General features: G+C 43.5%; 1 protein-coding gene across 1 annotated transcript; it reads right to left on the bottom strand.

Moving 5' to 3' along the window:
* Nucleotides 1-285: 285 nt before the first annotated feature.
* Nucleotides 286-2,076, bottom strand: LOC123961750 (calcitonin-1-like). The gene is made up of 2 exons (XM_046037393.1): nt 1,826-2,076; nt 286-921 (listed from the first exon to the last, which is right to left on the bottom strand). The coding sequence occupies exons 1-2, from the start codon at nt 1,942-1,944 to the stop codon at nt 732-734; spliced, it is 309 nt and encodes a 102-aa protein (XP_045893349.1). The 5' UTR covers nt 1,945-2,076; the 3' UTR covers nt 286-731.
* Nucleotides 2,077-2,292: the final 216 nt, after the last annotated feature.

Genomic DNA, 2,292 nt, shown 5'->3' with positions numbered 1-2,292 from the left:
CAGTATATTTGCATACAGTTAATTTTTATCAACATTAACTTCACAGTAACTTCACAGCACCAAAAAACATGAAGCTAGGATGTACAGATTAAAAATACAAATCAAGCATGCAAGGTTCAATCATGTATTTTCTGAAGTTTGTCATTTTTCTTACCTTTAAACTCGATGACAGCTTCAGAGATAATTTCAAGGGAACTATTGCATGCTCCAAAAATTTTATCTATGTCCATTTTATGTCATAAATAATTAGTACCCACTGACTGTTTTAAAGCATCCCTTAGAATGAAAATGAGCTAAGGCTTCCTGGTAGAAAAATACGTTTATTGAACAAGAAACATGGTGTCGCATGAGTGGATCATTTATTAATGGTTAGATTAAGCGTTCTCTCTCAATCCTTAAATATCAGGGGCTTGAAATGCCATCAAATGACTCCACGCACAGTACACAGAGATGGATGTCTGAACCGGCTCCTGAATTACATTTATGAATACTAAGTCTGATTGTCTGCCAAAAAAAGGGGAAGGAGAAAAGAACTGAAAAGTTGGTTGCAGTTAAATTCTTTTCATGTCAGTCAAGCAGGTAAAATCAACATGCACTTTCCAATCCAAAAACAATAAAGAAGAAGGTGGGGTGAAGAGAGGAAGAGGATGGGGGAGGAGAAAAGGGGAAAGAAAAGGAAAGGAAAAGATTAAGTAAAGGTAAAAGAGGTGCTAAGGGAGGATGACGAGGGGTTAGATGCTGTCAAACGTCTCGCCGTAGCTTGCATAGCTGTCGCTGTCAGGCGCACTGCGCTTCTTGCCGGGCGTTCCTGCTCCCACGTTCGTGCGAGGGAACGTCTGCAACTTGTGCAGCTCCTGAGACAGTTTGCCCAACACACAGGTGCTGAGGTTGGAGCAGCGCTTGGTTAGGGGCCTGCCCATGCTGTTGGGGAGGGGACACACAAAACACATGCAGAGAACAGGCTCATAGGTATGGGAAAACATGCAGAAAACACTTTCTTCATCTCTTCAATCTTCTTTTTCCTTCCATTCACACACCATTTCTCTCACATGCATTTCTTTTTCATGCCATTGCAGATATAAAAGGTAAAAATAAAAACACCCCCCCTACAGCAACATGCTTTTCCCCACCATTCAAAGAACACGTCATCCATTCCCTCGTGCGCCAAACCTCCTTCTCCACCCCCATCCCAGTCAGCCCACTCGTCACATCTTTTACACCCACAGAACAAACAGAAACCAGTCGCTTCCCACTGTCATGCAACTCTACTTAATTGACATCATGCACACTTATTTGTTTCGTTAGGCATTCACTGTTCACATGCCCAGCAGGCAGGCTGGAAATAGTAATCCGTTCAAACAAAGTCAAAATCAAACTCATCCATGCGGGAGCAGGTTCATGACAGAGTATTGTTTTTTGTGTGTGTGTGTGTGTGTGTGTGTGTGTGTGTGTGTGTGTGTATTAACTTATGTTCTTGGAAATTATCTGTTCCTTTCTCTTATGGTCAGCTTAGAAGTACATACCTCTACGCCTGATTGAACACAAGTGGGGCACTAGAACGACGCATCTTCAGTGGTGTTAAAGTAAAAACCAGAATATGATATGGTCTCTAAAAACATACACAAAATCCAGCATGGTGGCCCAAAAATGAGCTGCCTATTTTACCTTTTAATTTAGGCCAAAGAAGTTTCACTGTTTAACTTTCAATTCTGTTATTATAGTCAAACCTTTCATTAGTTGTTCCTGTGCAGGGAGAAAATGTTAAACTACTTTATTTTAAAAAGAGTTAGAATAAAGAAGAGTAATCTGTTTGTCATCTGTGTACCTGTTTCCTTCAGTTGCCTGCTGCTCCAGTTCCTCCGCCGTCATCTGCACAAACTCCTTGACGATGGCGTTGAGTAACCTTCGCGCCTCGTAGTCCGTGAGCGTGACTCGGTCTGACATAGACTCTAAACCCGTTCTGCGGTGAAGAGATGAGTGGGGAGGTTTAGGGGTCAGAGGGGTTGGGGCAGGAAAGGCATTGAGATCAGCACTTCGCTAGAATTATCACCTGCATTTAAAAGGAGGGGTGGGGATATGTGTTGGGGTGTTAGGGTAAGGTATGGTGGTGGGAGTGGCTGCATGGGGAGGAGGGGTCAGGAGGGTTGGCTGGGACGTCACCAACTCTGAGAGGGATGACGTCTGAGTTGGAGGGCCCCCAGCCAACGCAGGGAAACAATCTGTGGAAAGTGCCCCATCTGAGAGAGGGGCTGATGTGCAACGAGCTTTAGATTTATTACAAAATCGATAGCT

Source organism: Micropterus dolomieu, linkage group LG22 (genome assembly GCF_021292245.1).
Source record: "Micropterus dolomieu isolate WLL.071019.BEF.003 ecotype Adirondacks linkage group LG22, ASM2129224v1, whole genome shotgun sequence".
Taxonomy (NCBI): Eukaryota; Metazoa; Chordata; class Actinopteri; order Centrarchiformes; family Centrarchidae; genus Micropterus; species Micropterus dolomieu.
The sequence above is the reverse complement of the archived record's forward strand: the minus strand, read 5'-3'. Positions and strand labels throughout refer to the sequence as shown.

What these genes read in the sequence shown, in the direction of transcription:
- LOC123961750 (XM_046037393.1), bottom strand. Translation starts at nt 1,944, where the DNA reads ATGTCAGACCGAGTCACGCTCACGGACTACGAGGCGCGAAGGTTACTC. An exon ending in CAGGCAACTGAAGGAAACAG is followed by an intron (nt 922 to 1,825) that starts GTACACAGATGA and finishes CCTCCCCAACAG; the next exon opens with CATGGGCAGGCCCCTAACCA.